This window comes from Liolophura sinensis, chromosome 4 (assembly GCF_032854445.1).
Source record: "Liolophura sinensis isolate JHLJ2023 chromosome 4, CUHK_Ljap_v2, whole genome shotgun sequence".
In the NCBI taxonomy this organism is placed as follows: domain Eukaryota; kingdom Metazoa; phylum Mollusca; class Polyplacophora; order Chitonida; family Chitonidae; genus Liolophura; species Liolophura sinensis.
In genome coordinates this window covers 17,730,900-17,749,211 of record NC_088298.1, presented here as the reverse complement: position 1 = coordinate 17,749,211, position 18,312 = coordinate 17,730,900, and the positions used below count along the sequence as shown (strand labels likewise).

Sequence of the window (18,312 nt, the reverse complement as noted above, 5' to 3'; positions counted from 1 at the left end):
ATCTCTGAAGTTTTCTAAAGTGAAGGACATGGCATATCTTTCCAGTTTTCGTGATCATTTGAATAGGAAAATCGCCTCTTCCAGTTTCAGTAACATTAGTTCAGGTGTAATATTTAATAAATATTGAACAACTTATATTAAATCTTTACTATCTGTACTTGTAGGGAATTACTAGAAGAGAAGATACTACGGGAACTGGACAGCCAGCGTGCATATCTCTGCTCAGCTCTTAGACATTCTGTTTTAAGAGACACCTCACCCCGCACCTCAACAAATTTGAACTTCTGAAAATTCTGGGGGAATGGCGTCACTGTGGCAGTCTGTTGTACATCTTTCTCATCAGAATTCAGACTAGATAACATATGAAAGGGCTTATTCTGCGCAACTGAATATGGCAAATGGGATCAACTCTTCATCAAGGCTAATGGGAATCTTGCACAGAACTGAAGGGTTACATTTGTGCATGAATCCATGCCTCTACATTCTGGAGACCTTCTACAGTTCCACACGTGTCATAGGAACATTATATCATTTGAAAACACTGGTGGACAGGAGAAATATCACACTGGACATGACAAATGGCTATAATCAGGCCAAGAACCTTATTGATGATGTGTTGGACTCGCATATAGTTGCTTGCTGCTTGGACTAACTCGGAATGAATCATCTTAACGAGAAACCCAGAAAAAAACTTTCTACTGGGAATTGACGAGACAGATAGAGATATAGCATTTTCATCTTTAACGAAGATGGCCACAGACACTGCAGACATGTATGTCCTCCATGGACAACCACTAAAACCCAGCGAAAATCTTCAGAACATAGATTAAGATGGAGAGAAACAGCAGAAAGAAACAGGAAAATGCTACTGTAATGTAACTAACTGTGGGAAAACTTACAGTGCTTCGGGATGGTTGAAGCGCCACATGAAGAAGAAACATGGCGTTGTAGTAGAGGGCGTGACAGTTGCTGTAAGGATGGAGTCAAATGAACACTATGATGGTGTGAACAATTACCCAGTATCTTTCATGAAAGTTGCCCTTTTGCTTCATGACATCAGGGATGCCTATAAGATGGGTGATGGAAACAGGTTGTTCAGAAATTTCAAATTCCTGCTGTTGTACTTCGACCAAAGCGTACTCTTCAAATATCGATTGTGGGTGTGGCGTATGTTGGCGTATGACCTTGATATTCTTTCAGAAGATGAGAGGTATGCCTATCGTTAGAACATGTCTGTGAATGTTGTTGGCGGTATTCGTAGTTGTATTGCGAATGACAATTTGGTGGAGATCCATGTGCATAAAATTAAAGAGATGATGCGAGCCCAAGGCGCCAATGTGTCCTATGAAGCTGTTCGTCGGGCATGCAAGTGTTTGGGCACGGTTCAGTCCCTTCTGGTTGAGATGGGTTCTTTTGTCAGTGGCAGACATGCAGACTACACACGACATAAAATTGAAGACGTGACCGAGATGTCTTCTGCCCTGCTTAACATGGGGAATATTCACCACCAAGCAACACGTGAGCATGCCAACTTCCCAAACTTTCCAAATGACTTAGCTAAGCTCAGTGAACTTGGTGAAATTCAACGATTGGCTGCGTAACCAAAAAAACAAGGGATAAATGCAGTTTTAATGTGATAAGACAGTGGACATCAAGCCAGTGAAATTATGATTAGGTGTCACATGTCCTCTGCACATTGTTGACATGTTGGCCACATATGTTCCAACTTGTCATTAACCTCTCGTGTCAGATTGTCATCTAATGGTGTGTTCAAGTTTCTTATACTTCACCTGGGTTGGCCGTATATCATATGTTTCACATTAGTGAAATGATGTTTAAGTCACTTTATTTTCATGGGGTTTTTTTGGCCAAAGAAAGGAAAAGCACAACATGGAAAGTATAACATGATATTTGTAATACTGTCGAAGGTCCCAATGTGTTTCTTGAAATAGTTTGTGGGTTGCAAGAATTGATTGTTTTCCCACGTTACAAGCTCTTAAGTGTGGCACATATTTTGTGCAGAGGACACAAGGTGTATCTTTATAAATGAAGAATTTTTTAAAATATTTTTATTAAACATATGATCCTATGCTATGTCATCATTCTGCAACATACCACAGATGTTACATTGTGTCTGCTTTGACTTACTATTGCATGTACATTGCTATGAGGAGACAAAGGATTGTATTCACTACTAATGGTATCCTACACGATTGAATTCATACCTGCTTTTTGATCTGTTGATGTCTTTAACTTGTGCAGGGTGTATAACTCATGCAACCTCATAACATCTGGCATTATTGAGATGATAACTTCAGTGATGAATGACTTAAATGTCAGCTTTTTTTCTCCCACATCATAGGAAGTAGAATATCGTTTTTATTATGTTCAATGATAATGTCGGTCTCAATGTGTGACTTCAGTGTGTGTAGGCTAACAATCTTGTTATCCCAAACTGTTAAAGTGTGATATAAGAAGAAATTTGGTCATATTTTTATTAAACATATGATGTTATGCAATGTGCTCATTGTTCTGCATGACGTACTAATTTTTATCTTTTGTGACATACAAATTACATGTACATCGCCATGTGTTGATCGTTTTGAAGTCATACAAGTTGCAATTTGTTGTGTTAATGTTGAACTCTTTCAGTTTGAAGCACATCTTATCACCAATAACTAAAATCATGATACATTTATTTCGAAAGAACATAGCATACAGTTAATAGTTAGTTTTTATTAAAGAAATATTTAAAGGATATGTAACTAGCAGTATGAAGTGAAACAAATATGGTCTAATGAGTGGATACAAATGAAAAAAATAGATTTTTTTTGCTATGATTTTGTTCATCCATAAAGGAATACCCAAGATCATGGGATCACATTTTAGGACTTCCAGTATCCGTTTGCAATAATTCTACACCATAACACATGTGCTTTTGACCCATGCTTCCAGGTATGCTAGTACCATTTCCTTTAGTAGTATATTGAAAAAATAAACAGTTTGTTTGGAACTAAAAACATTGGTTTTAGATTTATTATCTGATATTCACAAACTCACAGTGAGCTAGAGCTTTAACCACCTGTACATATTACACGTAACACGTTAACTGTAACAGCTGTTATATATCACAGGTAGGTAGAATGTACATGAACATATTGGAAACCTGTCCTAGTAAAACAATCAGTGTGGGAGTGGGATGTGAAAAAAGTTCCGCGTTAACATCATGTAACAAGCAAATCAGCAAGACCTTTTATCCGCGCTTAAAAGCTGACAAGTATGAACATCATGGACTGTTCAATGAAATGTAACGAATGAAGAAACAGGACCTATTCCATTGTATTTTTGCATAACTTTACTGTCAGAAGGAAACAGAAATGCTTAGCACACTAATTTTTGAACTCAAAATCAACATCCATATTACTAAATACTGTTGCCAAAGCTTCCACAACGTGGCAAGCTGTACTATATAAAGGAATTGTACAAAATTTATAATTACATCATCATCTACACTGCAAATTTCAGCTGCCTTCTCTAAGAACTCCTCAATGACACTGTTGTCCAGTCCATGCAACAGGGAAGGTGCAGCGTGGAGTGGATGTTCTGAACTGGTCTGCATGTCCAAGTCGGTCTTGTAGAAATTCCACGAGTAGCCGATGTTCCCGGCCCTCTAACAATTGCCTGTACTCCTCCTCCTCGTCACCACTGTCTGCCTCCTCTTGTTCTTCATGCTCCCGTACAAAACATTCATACATGCTCTCGTACACACTGCACTGCGCGCAATTGCACTTTGAGGCACAAATATTGCGGCACAAATGTTTGTCATTTATGGGTTGTGTTTCACCGGGGAAACCTTCCAGTAGAATCTCTCTGATGCAATTGTCCAAATTCCTAACAACACACCTCAGCGCACCATCAAGGTTCCGCAAGTGTTTGCCATGAAACAACAGAACAGCATGAGCCTGTTGCCCATCTCTACCAGCTCGTCCAATCTGCTGCAAATAGTCATCAACGGTTCCTGGAGGACCATCATGCACTACCTGGGAACGTCTAATATCGATTCCCATCCAAAGAATCTTGGTAGCAAAGACAACAACTAGTAGTGCGGTGCTGCGCATAAACCGATCAACAATACTAGTATTGACATCTGGCATTGTTATGGAATGTACCATGTCAAACTGTCGTATGTCCATGTCCACAGGGTTTTTACCAAGATGTTCCTCACAGGGTGCATATAACTCAGAGCATTTTCGAATACTCCTGCAATAAATTATGGTCTTCGGATATGTATTTCCATACCTGCGAATTCCTTCGACAAGCCATTGTACTGCTTCATGACCTGTCTTAATTTTTTTCACACACAGCCTTATGTTTGGGCGTTCTGGGGATTCAAGATATTCAAATGGCTTTATCAGAGCTAAAAGTTGTCTCACAGTTAACAGTGTTGCTTTGCTGGATGTCGCAGTAAGGCACATGACTGGAACCTCAGGAAATTTTGTTCGCAAATACCCAAGTCTTGAGAAGAAGCTTCTGAATGCCTTTTTACCATCTGAAGAAAGTCCCCTTCAAGAAAAGAAGAAAGAAATCATAAGCAATTGCATACATAAATAATTGTCAACATTATTCGTATCACAACATTATGAATAATTCTGATAAATCATTGCTTTCAACAGCTTTACGTCATCAATAATAACCCAGCCTTGCTAGCTGTAAACAAGCTAGTATTTTTCATGCAGGAAGACATACTGGACCAAACTGATACTGGTAAGTTCAGTCTAGGTTATTCTGGAAGTGATCAACCATTTGATGCCAGAAAAAAGTCCTCACCAAGATAACGTAATCATGTGTTTAATCAACTTAGCTGCGATCACACATCATTCCGCTGTGGGTAAACTTTCCTTACAAGACCTTCATAGTAACGCCCAAATAGAGTTTATCTGATTTGGTATTTGTATCACAACCGGACGTTTCCGTAGACATTGCATAATAACAAATATCAACATATTTAAGTTGTCATTTTGGATTAAAACTGTATGTACTAATTTATATTATGTTCCAAAGTAGATTTATACGATTATACATTTGACAAAGTAGGTTACCTATCTACAAAGAACAGGTCACATCTGCACAAAGTATGCAATATCTAGAAGACCATTTCAGTCTGTTCTTCTAAGGAAGATCATGTGAAAATATTTTTTGAAGTCATTGTATGTACATTAAGATGTTTTAAATAATACTGTGATAATTATTTAAATAACAGCCTTAGTCTTCACTGGGCTTGATCATTCATTATGTTAATCAGAGATTAACATAAAATAAAAGCTGATTCTTACCAGGACATAGCCGTATAAACTTCATCAAAAACTAATGCTGCGACACTCTTCTAATAGACACCAGATTTGAAAAGGCTGCTGATGAACTTGGAGTCAAGGTAACTTTCTAGGTTCCCTACCAAATATCTGTAACATAAACACAAACAGTGTATAAGTCTCTCCACCTGCATGTTTATAAGGTTGATAAGTGGGGATATTTTGATAATTACTGATCTCTGATGCGGTGGATGAACAGATTTGCCCGTTGTTGTGGTTGTGTCTTCACGTTCGGCCCATTGCTTATCATATATGATAGGCAGCGTTACAAAACACAATGACTTCCCACTGCCAGTCGGTACACACACCAGACTATCATATTTCAGTACCGCTGCATTTGCGAGAACAGTTTTTTGAAAGGTTTTCAATTCACTAATGTTGAAAAATTGTTCAATCTACTCTACTACTCCTTCCCCCAGCTTGTAACATCCTGAGTCGGCCATGTTGTACTAGTGGTTAGTTCATCACTTGACTAAACCATCCAATAACATTTAGTGTAAGGGTTTTCCTTATCTCCGGGTCATTTCGGTCATTTCAGGCTCAGTAACGAGAAATGCTGCTACCTTTATCAACGGATAAGGTGAAAGCCTGCTGAGGTATACCCACTGATGTTATGAGCGTACCTCACGACTGATAGTCAACATAAACGTAATGTATCAGATTAAATAGAGTTATTACAGAAGTTTCTGAATTTACCAAGAATAGTTAAAATTATACTTTATAGGTGGGTAACGGTCATTCGAACAACGCTTTTACTAAAGTTATGGAGAGAAACACCCACCGTGACAAATGTCACATGCACTGGTGAAAAAGAAAGTCACCGATTATTACATCCTGGGCACTGAGCATTACTAGTAAGAATAAAGGTCACCTAATATTTCATCTTGGGCACTGTGCATCACTGGTAAGAAATAAAGTCAATCAGAATTTCATCTGGGTAATGTGCGTCACTGGCAAGAAATAACGTCACTGAGAATTTCATCTGGGTACTGTGCGTCACTGGCAAGAAATAATGTCCCTGAGGATTTCATCTGGGTACTGTGCGTCACTGGCAAGAAATAATGTCACTGAGGATTTCATCTGGGTACTGTGCGTCACTGGCAAGAAATAATGTCACTGAGAATTTCATCTGGGTACTGTGCGTCACTGGCAAGAAATAATGTCACTGAGAATTTCATCTGGGCACTGTGCGTCACAGGCAAGAAATAACGTCACTGAGAATTTCATCTGGGTAGTGTGCGTCACAGGCAAGAAATAATGTTACTGAGAATTTCATCTGGGTACTGTGCGTCACTGGCAAGAAATAATGTCACTGAGAATTTCAAGCAAGGCACTGTAGATCAGTGGCAGTGCCGGGAAGAATAGTCTCTCGGTGTATCACTCTGAGGGAATGTAAGCCGTGGGCCGTAGGTAAAAAAGTGGCCTAGAAAAACAATTTGCTTCAGCATAAAAGGTGAAGGGGAGAACTATATATCAAATTCTTCCTCATTATATGCTTGCTTTAAATCAGCAATGCTCTACCAAAAATATTTGCTTGCTTTAGAGTTTGATGAGCTTAAAGTACTAATGGTATTTTTTGCGGATTGTCACATTTGTGGATGTGTTAAATGGATCGTGATTATTGATATTTTGCAAAGAGGTTACAAACAACATTGGACTAAACCACACCTAGATGAATCCTGTTTGACAAATGATTGGGTCTATATTTGCCAACAAATAGAAGACAAATTGATAAGGAATAGAATTGAACTTGCAACAAAGTTTTTGTATTGTCAAGAAACTTGCGGGCGAAAAATCTGCCTTGACAAAATTTAACGGATGACCTGAATAGTTTAGTAATACAAGTGCGTCCATGAAATCAGCCAGCATAGTATAGGTGTTTATTTATATATTTGATTTATGTTACATGTGGTACTCCAGAATATTTTACTTGTATGACAGCAGTCAGTAATATTGTATGAGGAATCCTGGTCGAAACCCAAGACCAATCATATTTTCCTGGTAGGCCTTCCCACGTATGACTGGAGAGGAAACCAGCCAGACTTGAACTCAACGCGACAACACTGTCGAGAGACTTCCTAGTCACAGTGTTGTGCTGGCACGATAACCACTTGGCCACTGAGGCTCTCAGTACGAATATGAATAGATAACATTGAATAATAAATGAGATGATAAACACAGGAATGAAATCTTTTTTTATAAATGCATTTTGTTTGTTGACAACAATTTACTTTTACACCGGTAATCTGCATTAGCACAATATATTATATCACTGATTCTCAGCTTATACTGAATAACACTTGACCAAATGATGTCCTCGGAAAGACAATGCATTGTTTTGGTGGGAGTGTCTCCAACCATCAGTCCTCCTTACTCATCCTATGTATACATCTGTAATTAGGCAGTTTCATCATCACTTGTGTTGTCACTATTAACCTGTGGTACTCGATTATGACAGTCATTACACTTGCACAAGTCTGTGCACTCAATACCCCCTCTTTCTTACAAAAGCATTTGTTAGAGTCTTACAGAGTCTTTCTACAAGAACAATTTATACAATTCAGAATAGAGTCAGGTGCAATCGCCAAAGTGTTCAATTTAATACGAAGTCTTGTGTCTGTCATCTCCCAACCATACCCGTCTGGATTTGGGGGACGGGATTGTGCCTGAAGACAAGATCTGCGAAGTTTTGCGTCATAATTGGCCCTCATAATGTGCAATGCCAAGCTGTCGTGGTTTGGTGGCATTGCTGTATCACTCACATGTCCAAGTCGGAACCAGTTATACTTAACAGTGTTAATATCACTACAGTCCTTCTATCCATAAAGATCACAGACAAACTGTTCCAGTTCTTCCTGTAAACCTAGAGGTACGCACCACTCTTTGCCAAGCTCACAAAATGATATTTTGTATGTTGGTGAATTTAACAGAAGCTTAAATGCTTTAACCTTACCTTTAAATCACAGGCACGCAACCAGCGGGCTATGTTAGCTGTCATACCCGGCCAGTATACCCTCTGACGAATTGAACGGAGGCTTCTGTTTCTACCTAAGTGACCAGATGTGCGGTTACAGTGTAATTCATAAAACTCTTCGACATCAGGCGGAGCAACCAGCAGTAAACTACTTTAGGATACATCTTCTGATACCGACGATAATAGAGGACACCTCTCTTTACCTCTAAAGCCTCAGACAATGCCCAAAGGCTTACCACGTCTCGAGGTTCTTTGGTGGCTTGTCTGCATGTTGAATAAACCCTCACAACCTTCACAGTCCTTCCTTTTGCATATCCTGTGCGATTGACGAGAGAGCCCATCCATGTTATCATGCCTGTTACCTTTACGATGTTCTATGACGAAATCACATGTGTCCAGGACATAAATCAACCTCGGCATCATGCCTTCCGGCTCCTTAAAGTTCCTCAGCCACCTCAAGTTGGCATGATCAGTCCTTAGCAAGAAACTCCTACCACACAAATAATGGCGAAAATGTTTGATGAATGTGACCACTGCCAAGAGCGCCTTTTTTGTAGTACAATGACTTCGCTGATGTTTATTTAGTGTTTTACTAGCGTAGGCGATTACATGTTCCTTACCATTCTGAACCTATGATAATACCGCGCTGATTCTTGTCGCACTAGCATTTATCGAGGATAAATTTTGCCTCCGGCATAGGATAAGTCAGAATGGGGGAAGATGTTACTAATTTCTTCAAAGCGTCAAATGTCCCCTGACAGTCCTTGCCCCAACGAAACTTCGCAGACTTCCTTGTCAGACAGATAAGAGGATTGGCAACTGTAGAAAAAGAGGGGATAGAGCGTCTATAATACCCCACAAGATCAAGGAAACTTCTGACTTCAGATACATTTTCTGGGACTGACCCGTTGATCCCTTGATCCACTTTAGCAGGATCGCAACTTATGCCAGACTCAGAAACCACATGACCCAAATATGCCACTTTCTTCCGAAATAGGGAACATTTTGAGGGCTTAAGCTTTATCCCCTCGAATCATGTTAAAGACCATTTTTCAAGTTATCTAAGGCAGAATCAAAAGATTTACCAAACACAGTAATATTATCCAGGTAATACAGGCATCGATCCCAATACAACCCTCTAAGTGCCAAATCCATGAGTGGTTCAAAACTCGCTGGTGCACTGCACACGCCAAATGGCATATCTTTCAACTGAAAAAGCCCTTTATGGTTTGAGAAGGTCGTCTTCTTTCGATCTTTTTACTCACGGCTCGATATCCTGAGACAAGATCTGGAATAGATAACCAGCACGAAGCAGAAAGAGCTTCTAAGGAGTCGTCAACGCGTGAGAGGGGATAAGCATCCTTTATCGTTACGGCATTCAAACGCCTATAATCGACACAAAAAACGGGTAGATCCATCTCGCTTAGCCTCTAGCAAAACCGGGGAAGACCAGGGGCTACTACTAGGCTAAGTTGTGTCGTCCCTTAAGATTTTCTCCAGCTATTCCTCAACGATCTTTCTTTGGGCCATTGGTGGTCGGCCAGAAGGAACTTTGGTGGGCTTGGCATCCTCCGTATTGAGTGCTTGATTAACTGGGTTCTTCCACGCTTCCCATCAGGAGCTACAAAGACATCCTGATACTGACAAATCATTTCCTTCAACTGAAAGGTCTGCTGATTACCCCGAAAAGTAGACCCTCTCTTCAGTAATGACTCGAGGTGGGCGGGAAGGTTGACCTTCTTTCTACCCTCCTTGCCTTCGGCCACGGGAACATCGACTACTGCATGCACTCCAGCTATATGGTCATCTTCCTTAATGTATATAGGTTTATGTGTAACATTAATAACAATCAAGACAAACTTCTTCTGGATTAACAAGGGCTTGTGAGACCAACAAACCTTTTCTGACCATTCCAACTAACCCTTCAGCTATAAAATACTGTACCTCACCTGGTTCAACCTCTCCAACAATATAGCCTATTAATGGCACTTCGGATTGAGCTGGAATAACAAATTTTGAGGCTAACCTGATCCTAACAGAGTGCGAGCTAGCCCTACCTGTTACAGAAATACGTTGACACCCACCCCACCCCCATCCCATGATCAAATCTCTTCTACCGACACTGACATCAAAGTTATTTTGCTGAAGAAAGTCTATCCCCAGCATTCCAGGCATCTCTAAGGCAGCTACGACGAATTTATGTACAAACACTTGACTGTTTGTCCACGTGAGCTTTGTACAAAATCATTAAAGCTCTTCCATTAGCATTGGTTAGCACCACATCTGTTTTTTCTAACAATGGCTTTTTCACCCCCAACTGATCATAGACCGTGGACGACATCAAGCTTGTGGCAGATGCTGTATCTATCCACAGTGATACCAGCGATTTCCACTTTGCCAGAGAGACAAGATTCCATTACTGCGCCAACGCTGCAGCGTGGCCTGTTAGAAGAGGAAGACAGTGTCTATCCTTGGCCACAGACACAGCCCGGTTTAGTTTAAAGGTGCGTTCCTATTGTCGTCCAGTTCATTCACCGGTGCCTGCTTGAGGGGACAGTCGTAGGACAGATGACCCTTTTTGTGACATACATAGCACTCTTTGTCACGGAAATTCAAATTGTTACCCTCTTTAAACCTGATAATTTTCTGAAGTTCTGCCGATCTCCGGAGATGCTGCTCAATGGATAGGGATAACCTACTTATGTGCTCCTGAAGTTGCTCAGCAACACTTCCTACCATTAATGCATCAGCAGTTCTCACAACCCTGACATATCCCACGCCAGTTTGTGTGTAAAACTGTGGTTTGTACACAGGCTTATTCAGCCCTTTCACAGTTTCATACTCAACAGCATGAGCGATAGCAGCTTCAAGGGTCTGTAGATGATTAAACATGGTGTGTTCTTTCATTTCCGTACTTCCAACACGCACAAATTCTAAACAACCTAACCGACGCAAAGCATACCCAAAAGCAGCGGGTCACTCTAAGGCAGACCGCACTCGTGCACAAAATGCACATCGATGGACCATTTCCCCGTCCTTGGAGAAGAGGCTGTATTTCATCTGATACGCAGCTTAATGATCCAGAAGCCTCTCACCAATGCTGTCGTTGAGTTCAAGTCCAGCTCATGCTGGCTTCCTTTTTGGCCGTGCGTGGGAAGGTCATGCAGCAACCTGCCGATGGTTGTGGGTTTCCACCGGGCTTTGTCCGGTTTCTTGCCACCATAATGCTGGTCGCCGCCATATAAGTGGAATACTCTTTAGTACGGTGTAAAACACCAATCAAATAAATAAATAAATCAAATGCTCAGAATAATTAATACAGTTAAACATCCAAAAGAAACGTCAAATGATGTGTTAGCAATAAAATTTAAATACCGGAAACGCGATTTCAGCGCTCTAAATGCTCTTTCTGCAATACATCGTGTTGATTTTAATGGACTTTCATACCATCTATGACCTAGTGTAACAAAATGACGTTTTGGTGTTAGCATCTATGGACAGAGAGCATAACCAGATCACCCCTCTATTTCTCGTCTCTCCATTTGACCTGCCAAGGCACAGTTTACCCAGAAAATGCATCATATACACTTCCGGGCCATTGTCTTAAGGAAGTGCTGATAACTAAACACCTGAATAATCATTAGTGCGCTAGTGCAGCGTAATGACCCAGGAGCCTCTCACCAATGCGGTCGCTGTGAGTTGAAGTCCAGCTCATGCTGGCTTCCTCTCCGGCCGTAAGTGGGAAGGTCTGTCAGCAACCTGCGGATGGCCGTGGGTTTCCACCGGGCTCTGCCCGGTTTCCACCCACCATAGTGCTGGCCGCCGTCGTATAAGTGAAATATTCTTGTGTACGGCGTAAAACACTAATCAAATAAATAAATAAATCTTAGATTGTGTATACATCAAGTTATAGATATCTTCTGTTGAAGTACGCCATTATTCCATAATGGAGACATGGTTAATTAAAATTTATGAATTTGAAAAGTTCATGAAAATTAAAATACCACAGCATAGAAAACAAGAGCAGAGCAGGTGTGATATTTGACTAATCCGGTGAAATTCGGTCTCGTCGGTCAATATCACTTAGTACTTCTCACCGTTCATGTAAATGCTTAAAAGTAGCAACCTCAAAACGATCATTCCTGCAAAATAAAAATAAATTAGAAACAAATATGTCAAATCAATGCGTTTAAACAGACATTAGCATAACATCAAGAATTGCTAGGCTAATTCTCTTATCGACGTTCAACGCAAAGAACTAAGAAAGTCTATAACGTCCGAAATTAGGACGGAATCATGCAAGGAGAAGCTGTCAACAGTTTTTAATGGTGATGGAAAGGGGCAAGAAACGTTCTAGGCAAATGAATGAGATATATGTATGCCAGTTGCGCTTTGGTTGCAACGGTTCATATATCCAACTGTACGATCTAATTCAACACGATGACCATACAATACCTAGCCCAGGATTAAGGCCTACCATATCGTGTCTCTAAATGTGATGACAACACGGTAATTTGAGTAATTCAAGTTATAATAATGTTACAGTGTCATATGTAACGTAGTCATTCTCTTTGAAATGGAAGGTGCAAACAACACTTTGGTTAGTTCCCTCACAATCACGTTTGACGGAGATCAGTTAGTTTTTGGAAATCCCTATATCAAAAGGTCACTGATGTCCACTCCTGTGGAAACACATGGTTACACACCAAAATGGTATCGCAATGCATCCGGATAGTGTAGGTGAGCGGCCTGTTTCACGAAACAGTCGCAAACTGCGTCTAGCAGAATTTCTATCACAACACACTGTGCAGAAACTCGTCACCATGACTAATGCACTTTATATTCTAATAGCTTTGCAAAACGGGCCGAATGTAACAAAACGGGATGAGCCAGTCATTGCTCTACCCAACGGCCGACGATCACCTATGGCCCCTCAATAACCCTAGGCCTCGTGATAGCTCGTGAAAAACAAGGGAGACAATTCCAGTGGGAAACCAAACTGCAAAAAGAGAGGTCATTGTTGTCTGCCAATTGGTTTTAAGCTAGACTTAAACTAGACAAATCAGAGAGATTTCTTTACAAATTTATAGCATAATTAATAAAATTCACCATTTATCTGTTTGTTTTTTTGTTTTTTTTTGTTGTTTTTTTTTCAAAACAAAACTTGATTGATTCATACATTGGTGTTTTACCCAGTACATCGGCCAGCATTATGGTGTGAGGAAAATGAGTCCGGGGACACCCACGACCATCTACAGGTTCCTGGGTCTGCATCTTTTCTAGTCCGACCCTAAAGAAATCCAGAATGAGCTGAACGAAAATTTGACAAGTGTGGTATGTATATGGTATAAATTACTACAGCATAGAAAGTAAAACCAGAGCCGCGAAAACTACATGTAGTAGTTGGCAGAGGGTGAAATCTGGCCTCGTTTTTATTTTACCTCGTGTTCTGTTCTAACAATTCATTTCAAGGCTTAAAAAGAAGCAACTTAGACAACCCCTTAAGGAAATGTTCTTCCTTGCCTGGCGCTCAGCCCTAATGGAATGACCAATTACTCTATAGTCTTTTTCTTTTAACTCGTCGCCCATAGCCAGCTGTCTGTAAAATTACTAAAACTCTATACCAAGATTGCCTTTCGTCAGAGAAGCGTAATACCACAAGCCCTGTGTTTCTAGATGTTGGATGTCCATATTACTGTACATAAAATGCAGTTATGGTAGTATTTTTACTTCATTATGTTAATTTCCACTAACTTTTGTTTTAACACCACGAATTCATTGCCTGGGAGGACGTCGTAATTATTAAAAAAACAATTGTTGTTTTTTTACAATAGCTACACCCACAAAACCTTACAATACTGTCTGCGGCATGACATCACTGTATGCTTAGAACAAGTCACATATATATGCCTTAGGCAGGTCATGATTCAGGTAACAACCTTTTTTGTTACATGTCCTATTGGTTTAGCGGTATGTGAGCTCGAGTCAATTTCAAGACAATTTGTCACAGGCTTGATTATTAGTATTAAAACACACTGGGAGCAGGCAAACCAAAAGCCAGGGAGAGATACAGATATAGCTGGCAGTAGGACCAACATTAGCAAGGTAAGACTTCGCTCACTGACTACCATTAATGTTATTCTGATGTTTCGCAGTTATATATTTGATAACAATGTGAACTTCTGCCACTTCAAGTGGTCGTGCGATTTAGCAAACATATCTAATTCTTGTTGGATCTGTACTTCATGTTGTCTTTATTATCGAAGCATATCAGTTCTCAACACGGAAAGTGAGTTATGAAACGGTAAATAAGATAATTTAACTATTAGTTCCATGTTAAAGTTGCAATCAATCTTACTTTGTTTTTAGCCTTCTTTTTTTAAGTATACGAGCCGGACAGGCTCGTATATCATTGTGCAATGATATTCTGCTTAACACTAGACGAGAGGTAATGAAATGTTTCAGTAGCTTTAGTTCGTTGAATTAATTGGCCGCGTTGGATATATAAACAGTTGCAATCAAAGCGCAACTGACATACATATTTTGTTATATGACAACTGATATTTTACCATGTTGATTTCACTCATAGAACATACCTTGTGTCTTTCCAACCTCATTGAAAACTGTTGACTGCTTCTCTTTGCATGATTCTGTGCTATGTTCGTACTTAATATACTTTCTGAGTTCTTTGTTGGTTTGTGTTACACGATTTTAGGGGAAATTTTTTGGTTGACAGTTGATATACGAAAGTCTGTTTCGACGCATGGATTTAGTACTTTACCTTCTCTTACTTACCGGTCTGGTATATTATGCCAACACAGTCAACACATAATTCATTAACATTTCTATGATCTCTACCTATGGTTGTTTTCATTTTAACCAGATGGCTCAAATATATGTGAAGACGATCTCAGCAATAAGCGACTACCGCATCAAAAAAAAAATCAAATCTTACTTCAAATTCATCCACGCGAACAATGATGGATCTCAGACAGACATTCGTATAAGGACGTTCCAGATCGATAATCGCAAGGCCAGTTAAAAAAAAACAATGTATAGCACAAACCACCAGAGAATGAAAAAAATGTTTTAAGTATGAAAATTTGACGGAATCATGCACAGAGAAGCAATCAACTATTTTTAAAGATGTTACAATGACGTATGGCATGTTCTAGGCGTCAAAGTGAAATCAATATTCAAATCGTGTACCATGCTGAATACATGTTGTCCATAACACAATATGTGTCGCAGTTGCGCTTCGATTGCAACAATTCCTATATCCAAAAATGATTCAACACGATTATTATATCGAGTCAATAGCCCCAATTCATGACAGTATCAAAATTATGTTCCTATTTACTTACAAGAGGATTATACTTATTGCAAAACTTGATGGAATAACCTTGACACACTGGTTTTTGCAGTAATAACTTGTGAAGTCGTCACACAACACGCAGGATCGTACAAATGCTACAAGGCGAGATACGTACACGTCATATACGGAGGAACGTCATATACTTCATAAATCGCAAAGTTTAAATCTCTTACATCTCCACCACTTGATGACGTCTGTTCTGTTACGTTACTCGTTGGAGAGAGTTTTATATTGTATTCCGGCTTAAACCAGGATTCTTACGGTCGACTAAGCATCCCTGAGGTCTGGCCCCTTTGGCTTGTTAATGTGACTGTATGTTGAATGTGATGACAACACAGCATGATGCATAAGTCTTAACCAATTAAATTTACTAAATGAATAAACCTAATTATGGTGCTAGGGAACGTGTAATTTGCTACTATTTAAGCATTTACATGAACAGTTAGAATAAAATCCTGATAGATGTAAACTGCCGAGAGGCCCTATCTTACCGGTTACGTATGACCTTATGACCTTTACATTCTATGCAGTCAGTCTTGGATTATAATATTAAATCAGTTTTTTCTTGAAGAAAGGAGGTCACATCTGTTTAACTAATAGCTCAGGTTGAAAATAGGCAAGAATATTCATGTCTGTGCATCCATCCTTATTACGTCTGATTACCTGAGCTGAGATATATTGCAACTCTTATTCGGATCTGTTCAAATGTGTTAAAGATGTAGTTTCCAATATGACACAGTAGATATAGGCTCTAAACCGTATTAGAAAGCAAGCGTAACAGTGACTAATATTAATTCGTGCAATAAATCCGGAAAATATATGGGGAATTTCTCAACAGACCTACAACAGTAGGTTTGAAAAAAAGTTTATGCTTCAGTTAACATAATTTATGTCTGAGTCATGACATTTTTACCTCAGTGCCCTCCAAGGTAAGGTCTTGCATTTTAAAAATGAAAAGTATAGATTTCACGGTTGAAAGAAACTGAGAATTCGCCCACTCATTATATGCTGATCAACAGAACAATCTACTCTAATAGCATGAGTGAACAGCAAGCCCACTTTGGAGTAAAAAACTCATCAACAAGGTAATACTTCCGGCAATAAATAACATTAATACTCAAATACTTTCTCACACGAATAGTCTGAAATGGCTTAAATAATAATGAGGTCATTTAATGAGGTCATTAGATTGTTCCAAAGGTTATTTTTCACTTAACCCCGGCATTAGGGTAGGTAGTTCGTGTGATATTTGAATTTTGCAAGCAGAGGCCAGTAAAGACTGTGTAAATATCTCCCGTTTTTTGGCTGGAGGAAGCAGGTAGTGTATAGTATAACCAGACAGCCTGAACCCTTCTAATCATATCACCTGTCAGCCTGCTAATACTCTGATGGGAAGTCGCTGCCATTCCAGGGGACCAAACTCTACATGATCTGGACCAGTTAGGAGCTGCCTTGCACGATGAATAGCAGCGACTTTCCCTTCAGAGTATCAGGAGGCTGACAGGCGGAATAAGGAGAAGGGTTCAGGCTGTCATCCAGGTAAACCGCGAATACAGCCGATATTGTTGTAAAACACTTTAAGAGATATCAAATGATGTTTTTATTGAGTAAATTTAATCACTGCCTCAACATTGTTCACCCCACAACCATAGTTGTAAAGCCATTGTTTGACATTAAAACCACTGATGACAGAAGTGAATGTGTGTTATCATTGAAACACACATGGTTTCCAGTCATTTTGTCGTTTTTTGTTAGTCAATAGGTCACACAGTTTACAGCCAGACACATTTTACAGTCTCTTGATACAGAATAACATTAATCGCATGTGTACAAAATTGCCATAGTAAAGCAGAAGTTGGGGGGGGGGGGGAAGCGGCGGCGCGTGGGGGCGTAATTAAGTTCTTCTTAAGTGTTCCGTTCATAAACACAGTGGTGTTACAGTTTTTAAGCTGGCCATGTTGGTTTTCACAAAGATTATGTTTAGCAATTAGAGGGATGTGTTGTAAACATGTGAAATGGTTATGCAATAATGTGCTAGATATATCCAGTAAATAAACATAATGCAGTAAACATGACTTTGTGTTAATAAGTGTAAATTTCCGATAAAATGTGAGTGTTTACTTTATCAGACACCCGTGGATGTTTATTGGATTTTTTACACTTAATAACGAATCCATATTTAATTGGTAAGCGGGACCTAGGACAATCTAACCAATGCGAGTACTCTAAACTCATGATGACTTCTTTTCCTGTCATACATCGGGGGGGGGGGGGGAGTCTGCCAGCAACCCAAGCGATATATTGTCGAGTATGGTGTGAAACATTATGTAAGTAGATAAATAAGCCACTTTTACTGGATTATTTGTTTTTTGCTGAAAATATCCACCATATTACTATAATATAAACATCTTTTGGCTTGCCAGATATATAGCTTTTGAAGAAACACTATGACACGTTTATAAATTGTGAAAGAAATGTGTTTATAAACATGTGTTTTAGTCTGAATGTAAGCGTACTAAGGAATATATTATCGTATATCATATTTCATTTGAGCTTCCCTGCTCTTAACCCATGAATGTATTTCTTTTAACTAG

The 18,312-nt window shown here is 39.5% G+C and overlaps 1 protein-coding gene across 1 annotated transcript; it reads right to left on the bottom strand.

Moving 5' to 3' along the window:
• Positions 1 to 2,086: 2,086 nt before the first annotated feature.
• Positions 2,087 to 11,250, bottom strand: LOC135464467 (uncharacterized). Its single transcript, XM_064741892.1, has 5 exons — positions 11,043 to 11,250; positions 10,265 to 10,343; positions 3,648 to 4,563; positions 3,500 to 3,613; positions 2,087 to 2,104 (listed from the first exon to the last, which is right to left on the bottom strand). The coding sequence occupies exons 1-5, from the start codon at positions 11,248 to 11,250 to the stop codon at positions 2,087 to 2,089; spliced, it is 1,335 nt and encodes a 444-aa protein (XP_064597962.1).
• Positions 11,251 to 18,312: the final 7,062 nt, after the last annotated feature.